Source organism: Mesoplodon bidens (genome assembly GCF_964165515.1).
Source record: "Mesoplodon bidens genome assembly, chromosome: X".
In the NCBI taxonomy this organism is placed as follows: Eukaryota; Metazoa; Chordata; class Mammalia; order Artiodactyla; family Ziphiidae; genus Mesoplodon; species Mesoplodon bidens.
Genome location: NC_138163.1, coordinates 49,577,437 through 49,604,934, shown reverse-complemented (window position 1 = coordinate 49,604,934; position 27,498 = coordinate 49,577,437). Strand labels below are relative to the sequence as shown.

General features: G+C 36.7%; 1 protein-coding gene across 3 annotated transcripts in view; it reads left to right on the top strand.

Annotated features, from left to right (window-relative positions):
* The window catches only part of NRK (Nik related kinase), a gene marked incomplete at both ends in the record, with an annotated part of 141,169 nt that overhangs the window by 73,559 nt on the left and 40,112 nt on the right, over positions 1–27,498 (top strand). For all 3 annotated transcript variants that reach the window (XM_081222710.1, XM_081222709.1, XM_081222708.1), the window contains 9 exons: positions 2,130–2,240; positions 3,739–3,829; positions 6,472–6,602; positions 8,475–8,529; positions 13,114–13,192; positions 14,261–14,436; positions 22,005–22,068; positions 22,480–23,647; positions 25,756–25,863. In XM_081222710.1, the coding sequence (XP_081078836.1) occupies positions 2,130–2,240; positions 3,739–3,829; positions 6,472–6,602; positions 8,475–8,529; positions 13,114–13,192; positions 14,261–14,436; positions 22,005–22,068; positions 22,480–23,647; positions 25,756–25,863 (1,983 nt within the window). The remainder of the gene's footprint in view (positions 1–2,129; positions 2,241–3,738; positions 3,830–6,471; positions 6,603–8,474; positions 8,530–13,113; positions 13,193–14,260; positions 14,437–22,004; positions 22,069–22,479; positions 23,648–25,755; positions 25,864–27,498) is intronic.

Below are 27,498 nucleotides of genomic sequence, written 5' to 3'. Positions count from 1 at the left end.
GAGTTACTGATTCAATTGGTCTGGGGTGTGGATCCACAAATTTGGACTTTTTAACAAGTTTACAGGTGATGTTGATGCTACTCGTCTGGGTACCACACTTCGAGAACCCTCAAATTTAGAGATCTTCAATTTAACCCTATTTTCTCCCAAATGTCCACTTAACTAAATCCTCTATTCTCTGACAATTCCAGTTCAGATTTTATTAAATATCACTGCACATTTTTCACGGCTACTGTTTTTCTTTTTCTTTTGTGGGGGCATACAACATTTGTCTTTTAATATATTTTTACTTACAAGTTTTTTTCCTCCTGACAGTATGGTGGTCTACTTATTAGATATGTTTCTTAGTGCTCAATTTGTTTAGTCATTCAACATCTATTCATTCGAAACCCATTTACTTGCCAGGCTTTGCTAGATGCTGGGAATACCATGATAAGCTGAATTGACATGACCCTGGCCCACTGGAACTTAAAGTTTATTTGCAAAGACAAATATCAATCAAATAATCACACAAATAAATGTATAATTTGTCGGAAGGGAAATAACATGCTTCTGTGTGGGCAAATAACAAAGGAATCTAAGTTAGGGAATGGGAAACTCTTCCTTGAGAAACTTTTTCTTGCACTGAGATCTGAAGGATGAATAGGCACTGCAAGCAAAAGTTATTTGTTGAGGTAAGAATTTTCATGGGACCATTCACACTTTCTTTCCCATGTTAATCAGAACACATAGGAAGTAAATGACTAAATAATTACCATTTATAAAATGTATGTGCCAGGCACTGTGCTTACAAAGCCAGGAAAATGAGAATGCCTTGCATTCCTTTCACAGTAGACCTCTTCTGACTCTGGTAATACTAGCAAGATTTTCCAATGTTCATCTTAGTGAATGGCTTTAATTCATGTTTGTCATGATTCAAAATGAGCCCCTTTTCTTCCATTACTACAGTGTATATGCTGTGCCTGTTTGATATAGTTGACATGAAAATTAACCTTCTGGGTTTATCTGTATTATAGGTTTTGTTAGGCTGTTTTTCTTTTCTTCTTTTTTGGGAGAGTGTACTCAGGTAAAAGACACATTATATATCAGTTGTGAACAGATGTAAAATAAGGGAGTAATTTTCTGAAAAGAAAATCTTAGTATTCCAAAAGGAAATAAGATAGACTTTTTAAATATTCATGATTTGAGGTTTATCCTTTTGCTTCCCTTCATCTATGGCAATAATTAACTTACCTACACTTTTTTTTAAAAAAGGCATGTCTTGTTCTACTGGCAAGGTAGTATTGACATGGGCACTAATGCATAAACCTGTGCTTAAAGTTTGTGAAGTTAATTATAATAGTTACATTCTCCTTCACATTGGGCAGTCCTCTAATTAGCTAATATAGGGAAGCAAATTTACTAGTTGGGCACCTGATTCTTTACTGGCAAAAATAAATTTCCTGAAAAATTGCATTTATTAATAAAGTAAAATCTGAATGAGACACTGTCAAAGTATTAACCTTAAAATAGATTTTCCTTAGCAGTAAAGTTATTTGGAAAAAAAAAATGCCCTACAGTAATGGAACTGACAGTTTCCCCCTTGGAGTTGTATTTTGCCAGTTTCTTGGGGAAAATATTCTAGAATTTGAAAATAAAAATAAAACAACAATAAAAAACAAATCTAGTCTTAATGTTGAAGTGTAAATTGTTTTGAGATCCTCCACATCCTGCTTCTCCACCTGCAAACTATTCCCTCAACTGTTTTTTTTTTTGTTGTTGTTCTACTCCAGTCATCACTCACGTTTGCCCCTGTGCAAGCTTCTTTCTAAAGGCAAGTCTCATTCGGTTTTCAATAAACTGAACGTTCTTCCTTCTCAGCATATACAAACACTACCTATCCTTCAAGGCTTAGCTCAAATCCCAGGTCCTGGGTAAAAATCCCTGGTGTGGTACCTGCCTTCTCTCCCTCCACAGATCTTTGGATTTTTTCCTAGTTCTTTTTCATTCTACCAGACAACCGAGCCAGTCTTTGCAGTGTCTTAGTGTCTAAACATTGCATATAAATACAAGCCATATGAACTAAAACTCTCCAGGTATTTTCAGAGAATTACTTTCTAAACCTTGATACTTTGCTGGCTTCCCCGCAGATGGTGATGGAGTTATGTGCAGCAGGCTCAGTCACTGATGTAGTGAGAATGACCAGAAATCAGAGTTTGAAAGAAGATTGGATTGCTTATATCTGCCGAGAAATCCTCCAGGTGAGCATTCATATAGTCATTTTCCCCTGGTCTTGAAAAAACCTGGTGGTAATATATACAATGTACCTTATACCTGCTCATATAGGATGATTTGAGAATTCTAAACATAACTTCTGGGTCAGGATACTGAAAAAGGCTTTAGAGAAAGCAGATTTTCAGATGATGTCCTTAAACTTTAAGGTACACCAGCTGATGGCTAACCAGGTCCTTCCAAATCATGGCCTTTAATGGCTCTGTCAAAGTCAGACTGTAGTGTTCAGTGGATCAGGGATATGACAACTTGGAGTATTTATTATGTTGTTATGATTTTCAGAGTTCCTTTTTTAAAAAAGCATAGCACTGTCATTAGAGATTAAGATAAGTTGAGAAGTCAGTGTTTTACTCAATGGCTCCAAACCATCTACAAACTGTTTTGCAGACAGATATTCTCTCTGAATAATGGCTTACTTTTAAAACGTTCCTTATTTTGAACACCAAATTGGATGAAAGTGCCAATCTTCTTGATCTACCAAATTCAAATTTTTCTTTGTGTCTTAAGTGCTTAGGGTCACCCAAGAAGGATATTAACAGAACTGAACAGCACCACTGATAAAAGATTAGAATGCCCTTCCTGTCATCTTAATTGGATTCACTTGTGGTAATAGTGTAACTATTAAGAGTGCAAACTCTGGACTGAGTTTATATTCTGGTTCATCATGTATTAGTTGTGTGTCCTTGAGCCAATTACTTAATTTATCCAAATCTCATTTTCCTCATCTGTAATTTGGGGTGGTATTAGCACCTTCCTTAAGGGGTTGCTATAAGGACTTAGTAATTTACTCCATGTAAAGCACTTAGCAAAGTGCTTGGCCAAGAATAAGGACCCAATAAATATTCGCTGTTTTTACTGTTAATTCTGTTATTAATCACCAGTTCGTATCTAGAGGAATCTCACTGAAGCCAGGGCATGGGTTAGCCACGTCACGGGTTAGTTTTAGTGGTGAATTGTCTGGAGACAGCATGGTAAGCCAATACAAATGGCAAATGCTTTAAAATGAATTTCCATATTCCCCCAAATTCTCAGCCTACAAGGTTGACTAGAAAATATTTTGGACTAAACAAATGGTTGGATGGGGAATAGAGTAAAACAATGCGAGCTATGATATTTAAGATATCCAGGTCTTTACTCATATGGTTCATTGGAAAAATGGAGGCTAGAAAGGACGGTAAATGGCCCAATGTATACAAACATTAATTTTGGGTGTTTTTTTTCTTTCATGGGTGTCCTGATTTATTTTCCTTTCCTTATAGCCAAAAGTAGTATTTCTGGGAACTGGTTGTAGTAATTCCAGCCTAAAGAAAGAATTTTGTCTGAAAAATGCAAATCTGGGCCATTTTTCTTACCAAAAGTTTTTCCAAAAATACTAAGAAGAGTACCAGAAAAAGAGAAAAATATATACTGATGTTGCTTTTTAATATAAATGTGTATATATATATATATATATGTATATATATGCAGGGCTTAGCTCATCTTCATGCACACCGTGTAATTCACCGGGACATCAAAGGTCAGAATGTGCTACTGACTCATAATGCTGAAGTAAAACTAGGTAAGTTTATTCTTGTAATACTTTAAGTGAGGCCCAAAATATCTTAATAGAGAAAAATCCTTTAAGATTACTGTGTTTTCTATCATGTCACTAACAATCCCCTCTACTTATTTAGGCCGTGTCTTCCCTGCCTGCAAAACAAGTCAAAATTTGAAAATTTGTTTGGGAAGGGAGGTTGGGACAAGAGAAAGATGCACTTAACTGCTTCTCTGAAATCATGTAGATAAAAACAACTTTTCAAGTATAATGGGAGTTTTACATTTTGATCATTGCTTAACCCTCTAATAGATTCAGCTATTACATTTATTTTAACAATTGAATTGAGTATTTACCATGTGCAAGTTTCTGCGCCATGGACAAGGATTAAACAAAAAGACAATTCTTCCACATCACAGAGCCATATTTTCCAAAAAAAATCAAAGAACTTTTAAATGACTTAAGCACAAATTGCTTCATTGGAATTTCCCCTCAAATATTTAAAGAACTGATATCAGTTAGAAATAATGCTCCAGTAATATCCAAATCAAATTGAGAATTAGAAATCAAAATACCAAAAAGTTCCTGGCTTTCTATTCCAGGGTTCAGAATGGCATAATTTATTTGAAAAACTACACATAATGTCTCACAGGCACACAGGGGACAATATATTGCACCTTTTAATGTTTAAAATAAATATTGTGGATTTGCTTTTAAATAATACCATATGAATAATGTCAGTACTATGTAATGGCAGATGACCTCATTGATATATACAATAGAACATAAAATCACTGGTATCAAATCCTGCATTACTTTTTAATTATATCAAGTTTTACCTACCATGTCTCTAGCATGACCTTAAGATCATTCCCATTTTTCTGCTAAATAAATATAACCAAAGTCGAGAGTTTGTTCATTCACTGAGAATGCTTTTCACTAAATATTTCTGGAAGGAGCATGAGGCAATAATTGTTCTTGAAATAAGTGAAAAGTAATTTCAAGAAAATGTACTGTGTCTTTTGTGTCTACAAGCTACAAAGCTAGAAACAGAATTTTACGACACTGTGTTAAAATTCATGAGAGTCATTTGGATCTCACATTCAAGTGTGCAGGGTAGATAGTATGTCACACAGCTACACTCTGTTCACATGTGGTAGCACTACCATATATCTGGGTCAAGTTGCTGGCCAGCCCTACCATTTGCAACACAGAAGAGAAATTGTAAATACGTGAAAAGCCACTGAAAAACCTGTCACAAAGTCCATGCACTAAAGATCATGTACTTGACTCTGTAGGAGAGACCTTTTAGCACTAGATTAAAATTTAATCAGGCTTATTATATACATAATCCTTATACATTTGGTTTTAGATTTCTTAGATCCCAGCATATTTTTAAACAACATATTATAAGGAGAAAGTTACAGAAACCAAACTCAATGACAGCCAAAGGGAGTAACAGAAAGGAAAGAGACTGGACAGTGATTCTGTTGCAATTGCAATTGATCAATAATCCTCATATTCTGGTACCTAGGTCTTTAAAGGAAAGGTGAATGATGCCACTGCTGGGGTCTCATCTCTACTTTTAACTTCAGCTTTTCTTTTTTCCCTTTTCTTCTATTCATCACTGTTTCTTCCAGCCTTTTCTCCTTTCATTTTCTTCTCTGAATGTCATATATCAGTTTATGGCCTTCATAGGTATTTCTTGGCCCTTAACATTGGCCCTCAGGGATAGTGAGAATGCTGAGCTCTGATGTAACCTATTCTCAAAAAAATATCTAGCTGATGAGATTGTGCAACACCCAATGATGATTTTCATATATTATGGATATTTTGTTGTTATCGTTCTTCTTAGTCTTTCCTTTAACACTGCCTTAAACTCTTAACTTTTAAAATTTTCTTTTCCTTTCCTAAGTTCTTTAAACTACTTTTCAGTCAAGGTTGTTAGCCATCCTCTAGATTCCTGGAAACCATTCTAAATTAGAAAATCTACTTCATTTTTCATCCCTGTCTTATTTTTCTGGACTAAATAACCCCAGTCTACTTTAGCCTTTTTTCTGTCTGTTTCTGAGGATACCATACTAAATATTTTCATATAATATATCCCACAGATGAATAGAAGACTGACCTTTTATAGTCTAAGCTAAGATATGGATACTGCAGTAAATATTTGCATCTGATTCAGAATATCTGTAGAAGAACTTAAACTAAATTTTAGCATAAATTTCTTTTTCTTTATCAGTGTGATAGGGCTTTCTAATATCATAAATGAGACTTCCTAATAAAGTACTAATAAGTTTTAGATTTCTTAGATGTTGCTTATAGTGCTGGTCTTCCTCCAGCTTGGTGGCAGGTCCAAACACTACATATGTTATCACTTCAGAGGTTCAGGGTGTACTGATGGAACTTTATTTTTAATATTCATGGTAAACATTCAGCCAAACCTACTGTAGATTTATAATAGCACTGCTGATTCTCTTTCCAACATAAATACCAGCAAAAGCCTATTTCCCAGTGTTCCTGGAGTAGACTTCATGGTAAAGTTTGCTGGGCTGGAATGAAAATCTGTTATCCATTGTGGCTTTTGTATTGGCTTTCCAAGTTAAAGCAATAATTTATTGACCTTTTTGTTACTGATTAATTATTTTGACAAATGAATTTTGCAGTGGATTTTGGAGTGAGTGCCCAGGTGAGCAGAACTAATGGGAGGAGAAATAGCTTCATTGGGACACCATACTGGATGGCACCTGAGGTGATTGACTGTGATGAGGACCCCAGACGCTCCTATGATTACAGAGTAAGTGTAAGGGTTCAGATAGTAGGAATCAAATTTTGGAAAGGACTTTTGACTTTTTATTTTAAATTATGAAATAAAAGAATAAAAAGCAGACAGCTCCTTTTTTATGATTCTTTTAATGTATTCTTTTTTATATCTTTATTAGAGTATAATTGCTTACAATGGTTCGTTTCTGCTGTACAACAGAGTGAATCAGCTATATGTATACATATATCCCCATATCCCCTCCTTCTTAAGCCTCCCTCCCACCCTCCCTATCCCACCCCTCTAGGTCATCACAAAGCATCAAGCTGATTTCCCTGTAAAAAGCAGGCAGCTCCTTCTTTCACATAGACTCTAATAAGAAATGCTAGCCACTATTCCTATATGTGGTTTAATGATGTGCATAAAAATAATGTTTTCTAAGAATGTAGACAAAGTAGACCATTGGGAGTTATCCATATTTGAGGAAGAATGTCTAGTTCATATTGCTTGCAACTTCTTGGTAAAAATATTCTATTATGTGGCTTTATATGGAAATTTAACTTCCAGGGACAGAGTGCTTTGTAAACTTAAAAATGAATAAATGTAAAGCCAATTATTAATCCCCACAGTAACTTAGCTCCAGAGAGAAAAAAATAATAATTTGATTACTCAGAGTAATGGAGAAAATCCTTGGCATGGTTCACCTCCAAACCACAGAAAATCAGTGGAATAGACAAATTAAGTAACAATTCATGCTATTTATTAAAATTTCCACTGAAGCTGCAATTTGGACAATATACATCTATGTACACATTTCAAAAAGCTGATGTGGAAAGAAAACTCTCCATTTGCTATAGACTGGAAAAACCACACTCACTCTCCACATCATAAGTCATCCAAACAATTCATTGTGGTTTCGTTGTGTGGAACCTAGGACTCGATACTTGAAGTTGATTAATTCAAGTTTCATCTCTTTTCCCTTTCCCTCAAATGCCCCCTGATTGATCTGCAAGCAGACCTGCTGAGAGCTTATTATAACCCAGTACTATTAGGAGCTATGGAGACAATGGAAGTGTAATGTTCTTTAAGTGGCTTGCTGTAAAAAATAATGTTTTATAGCTGTACAATTTTTGGCAGTCTTCCAAGGACTTTCACCCATTTTAATTATATGTTTTTAATTTTTAGTCCCATGTAACTTAAAGAAAACTTAAACCATCACAACAACCCTTTGAAGCTAAGACATCTATAAACAGGTGTTTTAACAATTCAGTTAACTTGCTTGGGAGTCATTAAGCCAAACAGTGCACCTCTAGCCCTGTGCCCTTCCCACACTCTAAAAAACAAAGTACAGTTAATAGTAGTGAGGGTCATTTCCTAGAGCCTCCTAGAATACAATTTCCTAGAATTATAATAATTCTATCTTCAATATACTATATTCAAGGAACTGCTGAAAGTGCTTATATGTAGTATTTCATTTAATACCTATACTAGTTCTATGATGTGTATACCATTATCATCTCTACATAGGGTGAAATTGAGATACAAAGAGTTAAATCATTTACCTAAGATCCGACTTTTTTACAGCTAGTAGTATGTGATAGGACTTCTTTACAACAAATTCCTTCTGTTATTTCAGTTAACGTAACAATAGCAATACATCCAAGATGAATTTTCCTTACATTGAATCCCATCCCATGTCAACTGGTTGTGTAGTGCAGTACTGGCTGGTCACAGGGTCAAATAACATCTTCCTATAACATCAGTCTATAATGAAGCCCCATTATAGAAAACCCATAAAATGGTTGTAGCACTGACATCTCCCCTCAGCCAAAGATTGTTTTGAGATTCTAAATACTATCAGTTTCCCATTTTTAAGTGACATTTTTTTGGTCATCTTTTCTTTTGCAGAGTGATGTGTGGTCCGTGGGAATCACTGCTATTGAAATGGCTGAAGGGGCTCCTCGTGAGTAAAAATATTTGTTGTTTGTTCAAAGTTAGGGAAACATGTTGTACAAATCTGCCACTTGTACTAGCTAGCTTGTACTGGCCACAAAGGTGCCACACTATGTGCCAAACTATAAATGGTGGCCTTTTCCTGATTACCAAATGCTGCAGTCAGAATGGCCAGATATGTCTATAAGAAGAGTTTGTATTTTTTCTCTCTTAAGATATCTTATTTTAGGGCTTCCCTGGTGGCGCAGTGGTTGGGAGTCCGCCTGCTGGTGCAGGGGACACGGGTTCATGCTCCGGTCCGGCAAGATCCCACATGCCGGGGAGCGGCTGGGCCCGTGAGCCATGGCCGCTGAACCTGCGCGTCCGGGGCCTGTGCTCTGCAACGGGAGAGGCCACAACAGTGAGAGGCCCGTGTACCGCAAAAAAAAAAATAAAAAAGATATCTTATTTTAGGATGATTGAGTGTTGTTTCAATTTAGCCTCAATAAAAGTTGGTCCTGATAGTCCTGACTAAACAGAATATAAAGACATTCAGTACATATTCACTGGTGGAATATTTAGGTTCCCAAACATTTACAGTTATACACTGCTACTACTTCAGACTGTGACAGTTGAGAAAATCCCCCAGTAGTTCCTTTTAATTGAGCCAATCCTCAACAACATTGAGCAGTAAGTCTTTTGTTTTCCTTTGGAGTCAGTCTAGCTCATCATTGGTGCCTTCCTTGCTCCTATCAGCCACTTCATTGCCCCTAATTGTTCAGAAGGCTCCATCTCCTCTTGTTTCCCCCTCCTTCCCATCATTTAAAAGACCTGTCAGCATTCTGTTCTCTCAGGACACTGTTTTCTGATAGGAAAGTGAAAATAGAATGTGAACTTGTGTATAAATGATTAATAACCATCTAATGTATGACCCCAAAAGCAGAGCATATTTGTTGTCCTCAATACCTAAATCTAAGCATATAAATAATAAATACATTCCTAGTATTGATAAGAAGTGAGAGAAATGCTTGGAGTGTGTGTGTCAGGGGGCAGGGGTTGGAATTGCTTTGCTTCTCCCTCTCCAAGCAGATCTTGTAGGTTCCCATGTCCCTACATGCTTCATCTGCACAGTACCTACTATCTTAGCACTGTGTTTCAAGGCTAATGGGAGTAGAAATAGTGGTAACATAATTGTTAAGAATTCCTGGTGTCCTTGGAATATCACATATCATAGAACCGGCTTGGATTAAAGCTGAGCCAGATGTGGAGATCAGGTCACTGCTGCGTCTCTGCTAGTGCCCAAAAAACTACAAAGTACCTATATTGGGTGAGTTTTAAAATGATGGAAAAATTGTTTACTCCACATATATATAATTGAGATGAGACTGGGAAGGTGCATATTATCCCTCATTATCTCATGATTATTTCTCTTTATGGAACATGCTTAAATTATATTGAGCTCCTCCCCTCTTCCTCTTCCTCCTCCTCTCTTGCTCTCTTTAAATACATATACTGTATTTCATGAATATTGATACATGTATTTGATTAGGATGAATGACTGCATCAAGTAGTATATTATTTCTAGTGTCTTTCCAAAAAGACTAGCTTTCTACATTTTGCAGATTTGTACTTTTTTTTTTTTTTTTTTTTTTTTTCTTTTTGCGGTATGCGGGCCTCTCACTGCTGTGGCCTCTCCCGTTGCGGAGCACAGGCTCCGGACGCGCAGGCCCAGCGGCCATGGCTCACGGGCCCAGCCGCTCCGCGGCACATGGGATCCTCCCAGACCGGGGCACGAACCCGCATCCCCTGCATCGGCAGGCGGACTCTCAACCACTGCGCCACCAGGGAGGCCCAGATTTGTACTTTTTGATTCACCTTTTTTGGTTTCACTTTTTTATTCTAAAATATTAAATCATTGGAGAAAATAGGGGTAATGAGCAACTCACAGAAGTACAGAGAGGGAGTTTTTCACAGAATACACAAATGGCAACATTTTACAAAAGATAGATGAGGACCAGGAGATTCTTAACTCACAGTAGAAAATAGGACCAGCATGCCTGGATAAGTAGTCATTGGAATGGTGCAACTTTAGTCATGAACAACTTGAAATAGCCATACTGCTAAAACATTTGTCTTTCACCAGTCTCCTTTATTGCCTGGAGTATTAATTTTGGATGGGAATGGCTGTCATCAATTTAAATACAGAAATCCTCCAGATTGTGATATTTATCATCTCAGAAAGGATGGCCTTCCAAAGTGACAGTTATGTGATAATTACCTCTGAGGTCCAAATAACAAAATCCCTTTCTGCCTTTGGTGAGTCTCTCCCAGGGAAGTAAAAAGAAAGAGAGAATACCTTCTCACTAAAAGGGTGCTGTAGGGACTCTCGGAGGAGAGAGAATCAGGACCCTTGCACATCAGGACTTTAAGTCCTTGGCTTCTGGATAGAAATTCAAACTTGATGTGCAGTCCTTTAAACCAAGGCCAGAACATTGCTAGTAGTTATTCAAACACCAGAATATCATAGGTCAATTAATATGAATATGTGTAGTTCTTAGTTTCTTTTTTTTTTTATAGAAAAGTGAATCATTGCCTGGAGAAGCAGGACTGGATTGACAGTTTACTCCAACTCTCCTTCCTTGTCAAGGATCTACACCAGCCAATTTACCTTAATCAGAGCTGTATCTTTCCCTATGTTAGCATTCTCCTTGGTGTTGTAGAGATTGTTTTTAATACTATCAGAAATGCTTGTTTATAGTCCTACTTCTATTCCTTGTAGTGTCCTTCGCTTACACCCCAGATCGATCTTTACCTGAGTGTCTTTACCCCTGTCCCATCAGGAGACCCATTTCTTCAGTATTCAGAAGATTCCTTTGGATCTCAACATATTGTAGGTGTTAAACCACGTTATTTAAAATAATTCAAACTACACCCAGTTTAATGTTTCTAATCTATCAAGATATGTATTTTTAAAGTAGATTTACTACTTCAAAGGAATGAGCCTCTAATGGTGAAAATTTAGGCAACATTAGGATATATGGGGTAAAAGGGACATTAACTGGAATTCCTAAAATTAGACAATATAGGAAACCTCCACAATTGCTGTTTGACATAGTTCTTGTACCCACCCTATGCTTCATTCCTTTGTGAACTTCTCCTTTCCTTTAATGAAAACTTACCCAGTCTATGCCCTAACACTTGACACTGAAGATGTTGTTAGTTAACTGAGATGCTCGGATGTTAATAAATGACAACTGCTTAATATTGTAAAAATTTACTTACAATACATTTAAAGGGCAGATTCTGGTGTTTGACTGGACACAGTAAAGGAATGAAGAGAACCAAATATTATCCGGATGTTTTGAGCTGGGGGCTAATTTTGCCCTCAATTATATACCTGCACCTTCTATTAATTTATACCCATGTAATTGAAACAAAAGTTTGACCTTTGAACAATTGCCTTTATATTACTCTAATGAAATTACCCTGGGGAGTTTCCTTCTACTACTATGAGAGGCCAGTTCGACATTGTAGTTTCTCTGGAGATGTATTTTGGGAGAGGAAGGATGCCTCTAAAGAGTCATCAATATCAAAATGTCCTCAGATGAATGGCACACTTGTAGTGTTAGATGAAATTTACACTATGGCTTTCCTTTGGGGAATTATTGCACTGCCTGTTTTCTTTAATCAAAACACAAAAGGAAATAAGTGAAATGAGACACATATTTAAACACTTACAGAAAATCCCAGAATTCCCAAGCCAATGAGGTAATGAATTTATATACCACATATTGGAATAGGCTTTTCTTTGTATGGCTGTGTGTCTAAAAAAAGAGAATGAAAGTCTACTAATTTGGCACAGAAGTGAGGTGCCAGATAGTTAAAATTTTATAATATCAATAGCTAATATTTATTAAGTGCTTACTCTGTGCCAGACACTTTTATATGTAGGTTGCCATTTAATCCTCATAGCAACTCTTTGAAGGAATTCTTGATATATTTCCTGTTTTTAAGATGAAGAAACCAAGGCACAGAGAGGTTAAGTAATTTGCCCAAGGTCACAAAGGTAGAATTAGGATTTGAACACAGATGATCTTACTCTAGAGGGTGTGTTCTTAATAGTTACTCTATCTACCCCTTTTCCTAGGGCTGTCAGCTTCCAAAACAGATTATTCTCCTCTTTTTAGACTACTAAATCATTGTTTATATATTATTGCACATAGTTATTAGTCTGGTTGACTTTTTCAGCCTATAATTGCATATTCCAATTTTACAACTGTAGATACCTGCAGTACAAAAACACAGAAGAGTGCTTGTCTCCACCTGTATTGCTTACTTCTCTAGATATAAACTATCAATCACACATTTCAAAAATTTTATCTAGTGTAATTTATTATTATTTGTCACACCTGGCAATAGTGAAACTTTAGGATCTTATATAATGGACTGTTTGCATTAAAATCAGCTTTCCTCTAACTACATTCTTTTGTATCTATTCCTTAGTATCTATTCAACATGATATGTGAAAGAACACTGAGAATCCCCTCTGGAATAAGAAGTGTGTTCTGTAGTTACCCTTCTTACTCATTCTAAGCTTATCTATTTTCCTTTGCAGCCCTGTGTAACCTTCAGCCTTTGGAAGCCCTATTCGTTATTTTACGAGAATCTGCTCCCAAAGTCAAATCCAGTGGATGGTAAAGATGAATGACTTAATCTCTTAAACACATTAACATGACACTTTTATGTAGCAAAGAATTCATTTGGTCAGTCCTGCTTCAACATCCTTATTGGACAATATTTCCTAACAACCAATACCTTAAGTAAGGGGGTCTAAATGACTAGTGTTCATTAAGAGCTAGCTAGCCAATCAGAAATAATACCGTCCATAGTATATTGTGATGACATTACTGTCCTGGCATTAGTGCCATATTCAGTTATTTCTTCAGTAATGGGATGGACTAATGGAAGCCATTTGAGAAGTTTCTCACTGAGCCTAGATAGGCAGTCAGTGATTGTGATATATAGCTCAGCCGTTTGACCCATTAAACTAAACATCCACAGACCTAGGAAAGAGGACTTGTTCTCTCAGTGTGCTACAGCCCAACTAAACTTGGGACTCTTTCTTCCTGAAGCTTTTTGATCTAGTACCTGAAGCTCTTGCTTGTTCTTAGTATTTATTACTTTCCTGGTAGAAGTGGTTACTATGATTTGATTGCAGACATTCTTCCTTGTGATTAAATTTAACCCTTCCCACAGATTCAGGCTTTCTGGTCACATCTGTTTCTGTGGGCCATTTTATAAGATTAATTAGTCATGGTACTATTAACACCCTTTTCTGGATCATTACATTGGCACGTTTATAACTTAAAGTGCATATAGTCAAGTGAAACACCCAGGCTGATTCAAAGTACGACTACTGTGGGATGACCAATCTAGTCTCATGGTCTACATAAATCACATCAACCACTTAATTGCCTTCACACCACTTGACTTTTTATCATGTACATACTTCCGAACTCATTGAAGTTTCTACTATTATTTGGGTAGAAAATGCCATTGACTCTGGCCTCTTCAGAGGGTTGAATGGCATTGCTGTGTAATGTATATTGTCAAGCTGCAGAATATTTGGCTATTGAAAAGACTATTAATAGCTAGAGACAACTCTCTTCAAAAATACAACCTTCAGAGTGGCATGTGGGTGGAGGTGGGAGGTGTGGCAGGCCTGAGAATGCTCTTTTATCTCTTTGACTCATTTCTTTTAGGTCCCGCAAGTTCCATAATTTCATGGAAAAGTGCATGATAAAAAATTTCTTATTTCGTCCTACTTCTGCAAACATGCTTCATCACCCATTTGTTCGGAATATAAAAAATGAAGGACATGTTGTTGAGTCATTAAAGAAGCACCTTACTGGAATCATTAAAAAGAGACAGAAAAAAGGTAGAATATGTGAATCTTCATTTTACTGGAATAAATATTCAAATGAGAGCAAAATTTATTAATTTTTTTCAAGAAAAATATATTTAAGAATTAGGTTGAAAGTAAAAATTCTGAGACCTCTGATATTTAGTTTTTCTATTAATATGCCATATGCATTTAATTCATTATCTCTTACCTAATCATATATATATATATATATATATATATACATAAGTTTATAAATTCTTGTCAGTTACAACTGGCACGTGTTCATATTTACAAAGACTTTGAAGGCCTCCAGAAGAATTTTGTGATATGCCAATTTTATTTTAAGAAAACTCCTAACTGAAGAAATAAAATAAACAAAAAGATAACAAAATCTATATCTTATTGTTCTTTTTTGGCTAATATGTTAATTAACTCCAATGAGATAAATGGATTTGTAATTATCCATTTACTGACCACTAATTTTGAAGTAATATCAGTGTACCATACAAAGTTGATTTTATGTACAAATCTCCAACTTTAAGATGAAATTAAAGGAACACGTTTATGCAAATAAAAGTAAGCTTCTAGATTTTAATGTCAAAAATGGCAGGATGAATGTTCATCAAACCCAGAGGAAATTACTTTGGAAGTCCTAGATTTTTAGGTTGTGTACCATATTCCACATTTAACTTAGGGCACCATAGGCAGGGTTGAGTGGTAATGGAATGGCAAGGGGGGAGCCTGAAAAAGATAGCAGGCATTCTCAGATTCACTCTAAGATTGATTGCACCGAGCTCCTTCCATCTACGTAAATATACATATCTTATTTTGGAATGAGAAGCAGAAGTAATTAATTTATTTACCCATGGTGGAGAATTTATTGGACCAACATCACAGAAGCCGACCAGTCACAAATGGATACAGGAAGACCACACATCTAGTTGAGAATACGCTAATTACCAGAGCTGAAAGATTTTCAAAATGTAACCTGCAGGAAAAGACACGATTATGTGGAGATTACATGGAATATGTAAATATAGTTGTCCTAAGCTCTTTTTTTTTAATGTCTATATTGGAGTATCATTGCTTTACAATGTTCTGGTAGTTTCTTCTATATAACAAAGTGAATCAGCTATATGTATACTTATATCCCCAATCCCCTCCCTCTTGCATCTCCCTCCAACCCTCCCTATCCCACCCCTCTAGGTGGTCACAAAGCACCGAGCTGATCTCCCTGTGCTATGCGGCTGCTTCCAACTAGCTATCTAACTGACATTTGGTAGTGTATATATGTCAATGCTATTCTCTCACTTTGCTCAGCTTACACTTCACCCTCCCTGTGTCCTCAAGTCCATTCTCTACGACTGCATCTTTATTCCTGTCCTGACCCTAGGTTCCTCAGACCCCTTTTTTTTTTACATTCCATATATATGTGTTAGCATACGGTATTTGTTTTTCTCTTTCTGACTTACTTCACTCTGTATGACAGTCTCTAGGTCCATCCACCTCACTACAAATAACTCAATTTCGTATCTTTTTATGGCTCAGTAATATGGCATTGTATATATGTGCCACATCTTCTTTATCCATTCATCTGTCAATGGACACTTAGGTTGTTTCCATGTCCTGGCTATTGTAAATAGAGCTGGAATGAACACTGTGGTCCATGACTCTTTTTGAATTATGGTTTTCTCAAGGTATATGCCCAGTAGTGGGATTGCTGGGTCGTACGGTAGTTCTATTTGTAGTTTTTTAAGGAACGCCCATGCTGTTCTCCATAGTGGCTGTATCAATTTACATTCCCACCAACAGTGCAAGAGTGTTCCTTGTTAATTTCCTCTACAGCATTTATTGTTTGTAGATTTTTTGATGATGGTCATTCTGACTGGTGTGAGGTGATACTTCACTGTAGTTTTGATTTGCATTTCTCTAATGACTAGTGATGTTGAGCAGCCTTTCATGTGTTTGTTGGCAATCTGTATGTCTTCTTTGGAGAAATGTCTATTTAGGTCTTCTGCCCATTTTTGGATTGGGTTTTTTGTTTTTGTTTTTCTTTGATATTGAGCTGCATGAGCTGCCTGTATATTTTGGACATTAATCCTTTGTCAGTTGCTTCATTTGCAAATATATTCTCCCATTCTGAGGGTTGTCTTTTTATCTTGTTTATGGTTTCCTTTGTTGTGCAAAAGCTTTTATGTTTCATTAGGTCCCATTTGTTTATTTTTGTTTTTATTTCCATTTCTCTAGGAAGTGGGTCAAAAAGGATCTCTCTATGATTTATGTCATAGAGTGTTCTGTCTATGTTTTCCTTTAAGAGTTTTATAGTGTCTGGCCTTACATTTAGGTCTTTAATCTGTTTTGAGTTTATTTTTGTGCATGGTGTTACGGAGTGTTCTAATTTCATTATTTTACATGTAGCTGTCCAGTTTTCCCAGCACACTTACTTAAGAGGCTATCTTTTTCCATTGTATATTCTTGCCTCCTTTATCAAACATAAGGTGACCATATGTATGTGGATTTATCTCTGGGCTTTCTATCCTGTTCCATTGATCTATATTTCTGTTTTTGTGCCAGTACCATACTGTCTTCATTACTGTAACTTTGTAGTATATTCTGAAGTCTGGGAGCCTGATTCCTCCAGCTCTGTTTTTCTTTCTCAAGATTGCTTTAGATATTTGGGCTCTTTTTTGATTCCATACAAATTGTGAAAATTTTTGTTCTAGCTCTACGAAAAATGCCATTGGTAGTTTGATAGGGATTGCACTGAATCTGTAGATTGCTTTGGGTAGTATAGTCATTTTCACAATGTTGATTCATCCAATCTAAGAACATGGTATATCTCTCCAAATGTTTGTATCATCTTTAATTTTTTTCATCAGTGTCTTATAGTTTTCTGCATACATATCTTTTGCCTCCTTAGGTAGGTTTATTCCTAGGTATTTTATTCTTTTTGTTGCAATGGTAAATGGGAGTGTTTACTTAATTTCTCTTTCAGAGTTTTCATCATGAGCATATAGGATTGCAAGAGATTTCTGTGCATTAATTCTGTATCCTGCTACTTTACCAAATTCATTGATTAGCTCTAGTAGTTTTCTGGTAGAGTCTTTAGGACTGTATATGTGTAGTATCATGTCATCTGCAAAGAGTAACAGCTTTACTTCTTCTTTTCCAATTTGAATTCCTTTTATTTTTTTTCTTCTCTGATTTCTGTAGCTAAAACTTCCAAAACTATGTTGAATAATAGTGATGAGAGTGGGCAACCTTGTCTTGTTCCTGATCTTAGTGGAAATGGTTTCAGTTTTTCACCGTTGAGAACAATGTTGGCTGTGGGTTTGTCATATATGGCCTTTATTATGTTGAGGTAAGTTCCCTCTCTGACTACTTTCTGGAGGCTTTTTATCTTAAATGGGTGTTGAATTTTGTCAAAACCTTTTTTGCATCCATTGGGATGATCATATGGTTTTTATCCTTCAATTTTTTAATATGGTGTTTCACATTGATTGATTTGTGTATATTGAAGAATCCTTGCATCCCTGGGATAAACCCTACTTGGTCATGGTCTATGATCCTTTTAATGTACTGTTGGATTCTGTTTGCTAGTATTTTGTTGAGGATTTTAGCATCTATGTTCATCAGTGATATTGGCCTGTAGTTTTCTTTCTTTGTGATATCTTTGGTTTTGGTGTAAGGGTGATGGTGGCCTCATAGAATGAGTTTGAGAGTGTTCCTCCCTCTTCTATATTTTGGAAGAGTTTGAGAAAGATAGGTGTTAGCTCTTCTCTAAATGTTTGATAGGAGTTGCCTTTGAAGCCATCTGGTCCTTGGCTTTTGTTTGTTGGAAGATATTTAATCACAGTTTCAATTTCAGTGCTTGTTATTGGTCTGTTTATATTTTCTATTTCTTCCTGGTTCAGGCTCGGGAGGTTGCGCTTTTCTAGGAATTTGTCCATTTCTTCCAGGTTGTCCATATTTTTTGGCATATAGTTGCTTGTGGTAATCTCTCATGATCCTTTGTATTTCTGCAGTGTTTGCTGTTACTTCTCCGGTTTCATTTCTAATTCTGTTAATTTTTGTCTCTCCCTTTTTTTCTTGATGAGTTTGGCTAGTGGTTTATCAATGTTGTTTGACTTCTCAAAGAACCAGCTTTTAGTTTTATTGATCTTTGCTATTGTTTTCTTCATTTCTTTTTCATTTATTTCTGATCTGATCTTTATGATTTCTTTCCATCTGCTAACTTTGGGTTGTTTTTTTATTGTTGTTGTTGTTCTTTCTGTAATTGCTTTTGGTGTAAGGTTAGGTTGTTTCTTTGAGATTTTTCTCATTTCTTGAGGTAGGTTTTTATTGCTATAAACTTCCCTCTTAGAACTGCTTTTGCTGCATCCCATAGGTTTTGGGTCACTGCGTTTTCATTGTCATCTGTTTCTAGGTATTTTTTGATTTCCTCTTTGATTTATTCAAGTGATCTCTTGGTTATTTCGTAGCATATTGTTTAGCCTCCGTGTGTTTGTATTCTTTTTTACAAATTCTTTCCTGTAACGCATATGTAGTTTCATAGCGTTGTGGTTGGAAAAGATACTTGATACAAATTTCAAGTTTCTTAAATTTACCAAGGCTTCATTTGTGACCCAAGATATGATCTATCCTGGAGGATGTTCCATGAGCACTAGAGAAGAAAGTGTATTCTGTTGTTTTTGGATGGAATGTCCTATAAAATCAACTAATTCCACAGTGTCTAATGTACCATTTAAAGCTTGTGTTTCCTCATTTAGTTCCATTTTGGATGATCTGTCCATTGGTGAAAGTGGGGTGTTAAAGTCCCCTACTATGATTGTGCTACTGTTGATTCCCCTTTTATGGCTGTTAGCATTTGCCTTATGCATTGAGGTGCTCCTATGTTGGGTGCATAAATATTTACAATTGTTATATGTTCTTCTTGGATCGATCCCTTGATCATTATATAGCTTCCTTCTTTGTCTCTTGTAATAGTCTTTATTTTAAATTCTATTTCGTCTGATATGAGAATTGATACTCCAGCTTCCTTTTGGTTTCCATTTACATGGAATATCTTTTTCCATCCCCTAACTTCCAGTCTGTATGTGTCTCTATGTCTGAAGTGGGTCTCTTGTAGACAGCATATATATGGGTCTTGTTTTTGTATCCATTCAGCCAGTCTGTGTCTTTTGGTGGGAGCATTTAATCCATTTACATTTAAGGTAATTATCGCTATGTATGTTCCTATTCCCATTTTCTTAATTGTTTTGGGTTTGTTATTGTAGGTCTTTTCCTTCTCTTGTGTTTCTTGCCTAGAGAAGTTCCTTTAGCATTTGTTGTAAAGCTGGTTTGGTGGTGCTGAATTATCTTAACTTTTGCTTGTTTGTAAATGTTTTAATTTCCTGTTGAATCTGAATGAGATCTTTGCTGGGTAGAGTAATCTTGGTTGTAGGTTTTTCCCTTTCATCACTTTAAATATGTCCTGCCACTCCCTTCAGGCTTGTAGAGTTTCTGCTGAAAGATCAGATGTTAACCATATGAGGATTCCCTTGTATGTTATTTGTTGCTTTTCCCTTGCTGCTTTTAATTTTTTTTTGTATTTAATTTTTGATAGTGTGATTAATATGTGTCTTGACGTGTTTCACCTTGGATTTGTCCTGTATGGGACTCTCTGTGCTTGTGGACTTAATTGACTATGTCCTTTCCCATATTAAGGAAGTTTTCAACTATAATATCTTTAAATATTTTCTCAGTGCCTTTTTTTCTCTCTTCTTCTTTTGGGACCCCTATAATTTGAATGTTGGTGCATTTAATGTTGTCCCAGAAGTCTCTGAGACTGTCCTCAATTCTCTTCATTCTTTTTTCTTTATACTGCTCTGCCATGGTTATTTCCATTATTTTATCTTCCAGGTCACTTATCCGTTCTTCTGCCTCAGTTTTCCTGCTAATGATTCCTTCTAGAGAATTTTTCATTTCATTTATTGTGTTGTTTATCACTGTTTGCTCTTTAGTTCTTCTAGGTCCTTGTTAAACATTTCTTGTATATTTTATTTCCAATATTTTGGACCATCTTTACTGTCTTTACTCTGAATTATTTTTCAGGCAGACTGCCTATTTCCTTTCATTTATTTGGTCTCTTGGGTTTTTATCTTGCTCCTTCATCTGCTGTGTATTTCTCTGTCTTCTCATTTTGCCCAACTTACTGTGTTTGGGGTCTCGTTTTCATAGGCTAGAGGTTCATAGTTCCCGTTATTTTTGGTTTCTGCCCCTATTGGGTGAGGTTGGTTCCGTGGGTTGTGTAGGCTTCCTGGTGGAGGGGACTGGTGCCTGTGTTCTGGTGGATGAGTCTGGATCTTGTCTTTCAGGTGGCCAGGGACACGTCTGGTGATGTGTTTTGGGATGTCTGTGAACTTATTATGATTTTAGGCAGCCTCTCTGCTAATGGCTGGGGTTGTGTTCCTGTCTTACTAGTTGTTTGGCATGGGGCGTCCAGCACTGGAGCTTGCTGGCTGTTGGGTGGAGCTGGGTCTTAGCATTGAGATGGAGATCTCTGCGAGAGCTTTCGCTGATTGATATTACATGGGGCTGGGAGGTCTCTGGTGGTCCAATGTCCTGAACTCAGCTTTCCCACTCAGTGCCTCAGGGCTGACACCAGGCTGGAGCACCAAGACCCTGTCAGCCACACGGAATTATCAAGATAGTGGTCCTTGGCAAGTGAAACCACAAGATAGGAGGGTCATGCTATGCCTGGTTCTGCTGAGCAATTTTCAGACTTCAGCTCATTTTGGCAACTGGACGACTGGTTCAGTGACGTGAGGCAGGACAGGTCCATGAGGCGGGTGGTGCTCAGCTGATGCATGGCCTGAGGGGCCCAGTTGAAGCCCTCAGGGAAGGCCAACAGCGACCAGGACTCCCACCTCCTGCAGCTGCGGCCTCTTTGGGATCTCCCTCCTGGTGTCAAATATCTCTCACTCCTGCTTTGACAGCTGTGCCTCTACCTGAGCTTCTTCATGAGGCTAGAACTCCCTGAGGCAATGCATGAAAAGTGGGGGCCACATTCCCAAACTCTTTAATATAGGAAATTCAAAAGAAAAGTCTTTTATTTTTAAGCTTCTATATTTCAGTACTGCATAGCTGACAGGAACGATGCCAAACATTTTCAGTGTGTCAAGTGTAAAACCCAGAATTTAGATTTTTACCTTCTCATTGAAAGGACCAAAGATAGGTGTGGCCACAAGCCATAAAGTCCTTAAATCCAGAGTACACACCTGTAGGCCATGCTCACCAACCATCTAGTTTTTCTTGGCCCTTTCTCTTTTTACCTTTCTCAATTTTTCCTCTTTAGAATTGCAGCAATTAGATTGCTAAATGTTTTTTCCCTATGCTGAGAGAAATTAGTCTCTATGGAATAGCTGCACCGTGCTACAAAAGTAGGTCTAGGAACAAGGATATTGTCTACATCACCAACTAGGCGTTATGTGGAGGGTTACAGTCCTCTTGTCCTTATAAATTCATTCAGCTTCCTGAGCAGTAAAGGGTGCACATTGACTAAGGTGGATTATCTTAATCTCTGTTGACTGTTATGCATTTTTTTTCTCTTTCATATAAAGGAATACCTCTGATCTTTGAAAGAGAAGAAGCTATTAAGGAGCAGTATACCATGAGAAGATTCAGGTGCGTTAGACAAATTACATATATAATTTGATTTTACCAATTCATGTAAGACAGTTGATTCCATACTGTTGTATGTGACTCAGAAAACTTAATCCTTTCTGATAAAATAAAAACATCTGTATTTGCAAGAGATATTTGAGTGGAAATGTTTAGGAAAAATTTTTATTACTACCCAAAGAGTCCTTAATTTCTGGTAATAGAATGCTCAAGTATATTATCAGACCATTAGTACTGAATATATTAGTAATGCAAAGACTTTCAGACATTACAGGAATGATTCAAGAAAGATTTACTGAAAATACCTTTATTGCAGAAAATGTTCAGCTTTTAAAATAAAAGCATTTCCGCTGAATGACTTCACTCTACTGACAACTCTAATTGTGCAGCAGTCATTTGTATGTTTATTTCTAGGGGACCTTCTTGTACTCATGAGCTTCTGAGATTGCCTACCAGCAGTAGATGCAGACCACTTAGAGTCCTGCATGGAGAACCCTCTCAGCCAAGGTGGTTACCTGATCGAGAAGAGCCACAGGTTCAGGCCCTTCAGCATCTCCAGGGAGCAGCCAGGGTGTTCATGCCACTACAGGCTCATGACAGTGCACCTAGGCCTCTACAGGGGCAAGCCCAGGCACCTCAGCGACTACAGGGGGCAGCTCGGGTGTTCATGCCACTACAGGCTCAGGTTAAGGCTAAGGCATCTAGGCCCCTACAGATGCAAATGAAGGCACCTCCACGACTACGGAGGACAGCCTGGATGCTTATGCCACTACAGGCTCAGGTTAAGGCCCCCAGGCCTCTACAGGTACAGGCCCAGGTACCCAAAGAGCAGCAGGCTCAGGCCCAGCCCCAGGCCTCAGGAGAGCCACAGGATCTGGACCAGGTACCAGAGGAATTTCAAGGGCAAGATCAGGTACCTGAACAGCAGCAAAGGCAGGGCCATGTCCCTGAACAACAGCAGAGACAGAACCAGGTACCTGAACAGCAGCTGGAGCAGAACGGGGCACCCGAGCAGCCAGAGGTACAGGAACAGGCTGCTGAGCCTACACATGCAGAGACAGAGGCAGAGGAACCTGAGTCATTACGAGTACATGCCCAGGTATTCCTGCCCCTACTGTCACAGAACCACCACGTGCTGTTGCCACTACATTTGGATACTCAGGTGCTCATTCCAGTAGAGGGGCAAAATGAAAGGTCACCTCAAGCACAGGCCTGGGCACTAGAGCCCACACAGGCAGTTGGCTCTGTTCAAGCACTGATAGAGGGACTATCAAGAGACTTACTTCGAGCACCAAACTCACATAACTCAAAGCCACTTGGTCTACTGCAAACCCTGATGGAAAACCTGTCATCAGACGTGTTTTACTCTCATCCAGAACAAGCACGGAAGAAAAAATCAAAAGTTTCTAGTCTAAGGCAGGCATTGGCAAAAAGACTATCACCAAAGAGGTTCCGGGCAAAGTTGTCACGCAGACCTGAAGAGTATGAGCTATCAGATTTAGAAGCCCATAGGCAAAGGCGCCAACGCAGATGGGAGGATATCTTTAATCAGCATGAGGAAGAATTGAGACAAGTTGCAAATGTAAGAGTTTCTGATATTTTTCCTAAGTCAAATATGCAGAGAAAATATGCTAGTTCATACTCAAGTGTTCCCTCTGTAAAAACCAAATGAAATAAATATTCCTTGTCTCCCAGAGAAGATTAACTAAATAATTTGTGCTTCAAATAAATTATCCTGAAATTTCCAGATAGTTGTGACAAAATTTGAGAAAGAAAAATTTGCTTGAATGACCCAGGTAATTGCTTAATATCTCTGTAGAGATATAGCTTTAATTATTAGTTAAATTTCTACCTATTATTCCCTTAGCCAATAAAGGGACGTCATATGCACATTTAAAGTTACTATACTGGATCTTTAAAAATTACTTTCATAGGTCAAAATTTCAAATATAACTCATTAAAACTAAACACAAAAACAAATTTCGTTTTGTTTCTCCAACCTCTAAGTTTATTTTGTTCGTCCTTCCCATAGAATGCTGAATGTATTATTTAAGAGAATTGCACTAGCTTTTGTACATCAGGATGTTAAAGGTCAAACTGAGAAGGAAAAGCATTTTCTAAAACATTTTGTACATGGTTACCATAAGTATGACTTGTCTCACTTATTTTTCACTCATTTTACATAATTGAAGAAGTACCTGCATAGAACATGACGCAAGTTACAAATTCATCTCTGCACTCTTTTGAAATGTGGGGTGCAATATGTTAATCTCTTTATCTTATTTTGATTTAGTCAACAAAACTTCATTCTTTCAAAATTATCTAATATAAATGGATATAATTGGGCTGGAGTTGATGGATACAATCTGGCAAATCTAATCTGATCCTGAAGGGTTTGTGGGCTTTGTAAGCAAATTATAGAGGTCAAAAAGACCAGGAGAGCAGTTGTTTCCTAATACTTCATAGCATCCATTTACATAAAAGGAATCATTGTGAAGACCCTAAATTAAACCCTGGTATCAACATCCATTTACCTAATAATAATTAATGTAGTTATTACAAATGAACCTTGTCTGAACGTCTGAATAAAGGAGACTTTTGGTTTTTGTCCATTGAGTTAATTGAGCAAATACAATTTCCCTGACATGTTTAACATGAAAAAAGTTAAAAGCAACAAGAAAAGAAAGGCCCAAAAAGGGAAATGAATGTCTAGTCCCCCAAAAAATAGGAAGATAAGAAGCAAAAGAAACCAAATAGAGAAAGGGTGGCATGAGTCTAGAATGCTGATATTTGCCTGACATTAAGGCATCTAAAATGCTAATGACTATTCCCAATGAGCCTTAGTAACAATTGGATCTAATGGGCTTTGCATTTTTTAAAAAGACTTTTATGCATTTCTGCAAGACTCATAGTATTAGTAGCATGACCCATACTTAGCGGCATTCAGTGTTTTAAACATTTATGTGAGAAGCCATTCTAAAATGGAAGAAAAAGTCACTAAATAATAGTTACTTATCCCATGACCCTAGGATCTTGTATAGGCATTCTTGCCTTTATGTGTAACTCTTAAAGAAAACATAAAGTAAAAGAAAATTATTGATTTTCTAGTCAAAGTCATAGGTCTTTTGAAATACCTGAAAATTTATTAAAGTTTAAAGACATATGTGAGTGCTTCAACTCACTAGAAGGAAAGAAAACACATACCCATTATTCTCTTTGAGTTGAAAAAATATCAGTTAGCTTAAATGGGAAAAAAGAAACTTTCCTAAACTACTAGGACTCAATCAAGAAGAAATATTTGCACTGCTGTGTTGCAGATCTTCCACTGCACAGGAGGACCAAACTTTGTAACTATAACCACTTATTAAATGTGACAGTTTGGGGCTATGAGTTAAGCTTTAGACCAGAGATTTTTAACCTGGGTCTAATTGGTGAGTTGCAGGTGGCCAGTGATCCCCCTGAAAATACTTGCAGAGATATGTGTCTGTCTGTATGCAGTTTTCTACAGAGAATCTGTAGCATTACTCAAATTCTGAAAGGGATCCAGGACCAAAAACTATTAGAAATTACAGGCTTAAATCAATTTGAATATTTGAAAATTATTTTTTAATTGAACATTAAGATGATGGGAATTGCTCGTATTATTTACAGTTTAACAAGTAAAATATTTATTTTCATTTTTGTTTCAAGGAAAAGGAAGATGAATCATCAGATAATGATGAAGTATTTCATTCGATTCAGGCTGAAGTCCAAATAGAGCCATTGCAGCCATACATTCCAAATCCTAAAGAAAATGAGGTAAGTTTCTCTATATGAGTTGCTGTGACACTTATAAGTGCCTGGAACAGTGGCTCTTAAACATTTTGGCCTCAGGATGTATTTATACTCTTAAACATTGAAGACCCCAACAAGCTTTTACTTAGTTGGATTGTGTCATTCTATGTATGATGTATTAGAAATTAAAACCAAAAAATTTAAAATATTTATTACTTCATTTAAAAAGTAAGAAAACTATTAGATGTTAATATAAGAAACAAATTTTAATGAAAATAACCATTTTCCATCTTGCTTAATGGAAAACAGCTGGATTCTCATATCTGCTTCTGCATTCGATCTGTTGCCATATGTTGTTTAGGTTGAAGTATATGAGTAAAAGCTGACTTCTCACATATAGGTGGTTGGAAAAAGAGAATTTCCATAGATTTTTCAGATAATTGTGGATGTTCTTTGAAATACACCATAACTAGAGAAGTGGAGTCCAAAACCATATCAGTGAAATTTTGAATATTCAGTAATATTAAAATCCATAAGTCTGTTGTGTGCTGTGAATAGATATTTTGCTCATACACAATTTTGTATCTTCGTGCATTGGTCAGTCAGAAAATATTGGTTCACTGTATATGTAGATCTTTCCAAATATTTACACGTTTTATTTTACAACACCAAAAAATGGCATTTGTTAATATCATCAATTTCATCATAAAAATTACTGAGTATTGATAAGCTGTCAAATGCACAGTGATAGATGAGTCTAAAATTCTAATATTCAATTGAAAGCTCAATTTTATCATTGCTGACACCTAACATCAGTTGCTTTTTCTTTGAATTGATAGGCTTACTTTGTTGATTTTAAATAAAATGCCTGCCAGATACCCAAGTTGAATAACTACAGTTTGTCTCATCAGTCATTCTTCTAAGTAAAAATATTGCCCATGAAAAATTCAGTAGTTCAGCTTGTAACACAGTCACACATACTTTTTCCCTTGATCAGTTCTGTTCTGAAATGTAGTTTATGACAGAGTCTGGGTTATTTAATCTGTCACTTATTTTCTTAGGTTTATGGGAATAATCAAGTCAGTCCTGGTGTCCAGGTTGACTTTTGTTTTCATGAGTTTATTAATAGATATTTAGCACATGGTATTGGTGAGGACCAAGTAGCAGTTTCAATTCCTTTGTGGACAAGGTAGTGTTATTATAGACAGCATTCCTTACAGCTAGCTATCTAAAAAATGTTTGGTCACTAAGGACAGATAGGTGGATGGGTGAAGAACTCAGGAATTCTTGCCTTACTCATAGTGAGTCATGAGTCTCATTGCTGTACTTAATTAGGACAAGGGCCCACGATCACTATATTTCCTCTTTCAAGATGCTTCACAGTAGTCCATTATGATGTATGTCATGGACAATCATCCTTCTTATTTTTTATCTTTTTAAATTTTATTTTATTTATTTATTTTTTATACAGCAGATTCTTACTAGTTATCTATTTTATACATATTAGTGTATATATGTCAATCCCAATCTCTGAATTCATCCCACCACCACCCTGCCCCCCTTGCATTCTCCGCTTGGTGTCCATATGTTTGTTCTCTACATCTCTGTCTCTATTTCTACCTTGCAATCCAGTGCATCTGCACCATTTTAATAGATTCC